Source organism: Vicia villosa, linkage group LG6 (assembly GCF_029867415.1).
Source record: "Vicia villosa cultivar HV-30 ecotype Madison, WI linkage group LG6, Vvil1.0, whole genome shotgun sequence".
NCBI lineage: Eukaryota > Viridiplantae > Streptophyta > Magnoliopsida > Fabales > Fabaceae > Vicia > Vicia villosa.
This window is the reverse complement of record NC_081185.1, coordinates 50,242,281-50,244,961: the sequence shown is the minus strand read 5'-3', so window position 1 is coordinate 50,244,961 and position 2,681 is coordinate 50,242,281. Positions and strand designations below refer to the sequence as shown.

The 2,681-nt window shown below is 35.4% G+C and overlaps 1 protein-coding gene across 1 annotated transcript; it reads left to right on the top strand.

The window, feature by feature from the left end:
- Nucleotides 1-296: 296 nt before the first annotated feature.
- LOC131611506 (type III polyketide synthase A) lies at nt 297-2,043 on the top strand. Its single transcript, XM_058883505.1, has 2 exons — nt 297-575; nt 877-2,043. The coding sequence occupies exons 1-2, from the start codon at nt 374-376 to the stop codon at nt 1,842-1,844; spliced, it is 1,170 nt and encodes a 389-aa protein (XP_058739488.1). The 5' UTR covers nt 297-373; the 3' UTR covers nt 1,845-2,043.
- Nucleotides 2,044-2,681: the final 638 nt, after the last annotated feature.

The window sequence follows — 2,681 nt, the reverse complement described above, 5'->3', positions numbered from 1 at the left end:
TATTTGCAAAAAATTTATCTTCACAGCTTTTATGAAATACTCATGCTGTTTCCGTTTAAACACTAGACTGAAAAGTGTTGCAAGTTAGAAATGAATTTGGTACTACAAAAGAAATAAGAAAGTAAAAGATTGTTGACCTATGAAGCCTTTTATTCAAACATCTAAAAACCATGAACACTACAACGTAACAAAATTCAAATAATGTAATAATTTCCATCACAACATGCAAGTCTTGCTTGTCACCAACTTATTTTCAACACTTTGACAATTCCTTTATTTATAGTCCGAAAAATTCTCAACTCTATCACCAAGTCTTGATCTATTGCATTTCCAAAACACAAGAGCTATAGTATTTGCTGGAACCTAAAAAAAAATGCCTCAAGGAGATTTGAATGGAAGTTCCGCGCAGAACGGTGCACGCGCTAAGCGTGCTCCTGTCCCCGGAAAGGCAACAATACTTGCATTAGGGAAGGCTTTTCCTAGCCAAGTCCTCCCTCAAGAGTGCTTGGTTGAAGGGTATATTCGAGATACTAAGTGTGAAGATGCATATATTAAGGAGAAATTGGAGCGTCTTTGTAAGTCAAATTAATTTTTATTTTTTTATTTATTTTCTTTTTTGAGAGTTTGATATCTAATTTTGGGACCGACTAGTTTAAGAGACAATTCCACTGTCCACTAGACTATTTAAAATCAGACCAAAATTCTAGATGGACTGATTTAATATAAAAATTGTTAGCACTTAATTGAATTCGAACTTGGGAGGAGTACACTCTCATAACGCAAATCTTCACCTAACAGAATTCAAACATGTGCTCTTATTTACTAATTAGTCTAAATTGCAATACTTTATAATTTTCTTCATTTCACAATTTTCAGGCAAAAACACAACTGTGAAAACAAGATACACAGTCATGTCAAAGGAAATCCTAGACAAGCATCCAGAGCTAGCCATAGAAGGAATACCAACAATAAGACAAAAGCTAGAAATAGCCAATCCAGCAGTAGTTGAAATGGCAACAAGAGCATGCAAAGCTTGCATCAAAGAATGGGGAAGATCACCTCAAGACATCACCCACATTGTCTACGTCTCCTCGAGCGAAATCCGCCTCCCGGGCGGAGACCTCTATCTCGCAAATGAACTTGGCTTAAACACCGATGTTAACCGCGTGATGCTCTACTTCCTTGGTTGCTACGGCGGTGTCACTGGCTTACGTGTTGCCAAAGACATCGCCGAAAACAACCCTGGAAGTAGGGTTTTGCTCACAACTTCCGAAACCACGATACTAGGGTTTCGAGCACCAAACAAAGCTAGACCTTATGATCTGGTTGGCGCCGCGCTTTTCGGCGATGGTGCCGCGGCTGCCATAATTGGCACAAACCCTATATTAGGTCAAGAAACACCTTTCATGGAGTTGAACTATGCTGTCCAAAAATTCTTGCCGGATACACAAAATGTCATTGATGGTAGAATTACTGAAGAGGGTATTAACTTTAAGCTAGGGAGAGACCTTCCTCAAAAAATTGAAGAGAATATTGAAGAGTTTTGCAAGAAAATTATGGCTAAATGTGATGTGAAAAATTTCAATGAATTGTTTTGGGCTGTTCATCCAGGTGGGCCAGCAATTCTTAATAAGCTAGAAAATACACTGAAATTGGAAAGTGATAAGTTGGAGTGTAGTAGAAAGGCTTTAATGGATTATGGAAATGTTAGTAGCAATACTATATTTTATGTGATGGAGTATATGAGGGACTATTTGAAGGAAGATGGAAGTGAAGAATGGGGTTTGGGATTGGCTTTTGGACCTGGAATCACTTTTGAAGGGATTCTCCTCCGCAGCCTTTGAGCTTTGAATTAATTAATAAGTGCTTATGTTGAGAGATTGTGAGTGGGAGATTCATATGTTTACTTAATTTAATTATTATTTATGATGTTGTTAGTTTGTTTAAGTTTATGAATAATAAGGTATGATGTAACAGTTTGTTGTATGAATTTTAAGGGTGAAATATGTACTATTAAGCATATATAAATATTTACTTGCTTAAGTGATACATTACCATGCTTGTAGGCTTAGATATCCAAAAGTCATTAAGCATAGATAAATACTTTACAATGCTTACGAGTCAAACATATTCTAATTGATCCAAAATAATCACAATTAATGGCCATGTCCTCCAAAAAGTCAACACTTCAAAAAGAAAAAATCTAGAAGCACAAACTTATCAAGTCTACTAACTAACACAATATGGCTCCAAACTTCCTATCACCAAGAGTCAATGGCCCCATATATACCACTAATGGCCAATAGGGAGATCTTCTCTGGTGCCCTCAGTTATAAAAAAAATACTTCAAACACAAAAAAAAAAAAAATCTTCAAACACAAAAGGGTGAATTATATAGCTTTGAAAAATTATGTCCAATTATAAATTCTAAAATAATTTTGTAACTTGAACATAGAGTAAGTAAGCAGTGAAATAAACAAATAGGAAGAAATCAGAGTGAAGAAGAGATGAAGACACAACGGAAATAAACAATAACAAAAATAAAAAGAGATAAGTGATAAGAAGATTGTCCTAAAAACTTATAAAGGTTCAGCTTATTCATTTGACCTATCATCTCCCTAAAAAAAATTCTTGAGAGTTTCCACTATAGATATGATTTTTTCACAGTTATGTCCTTGAAC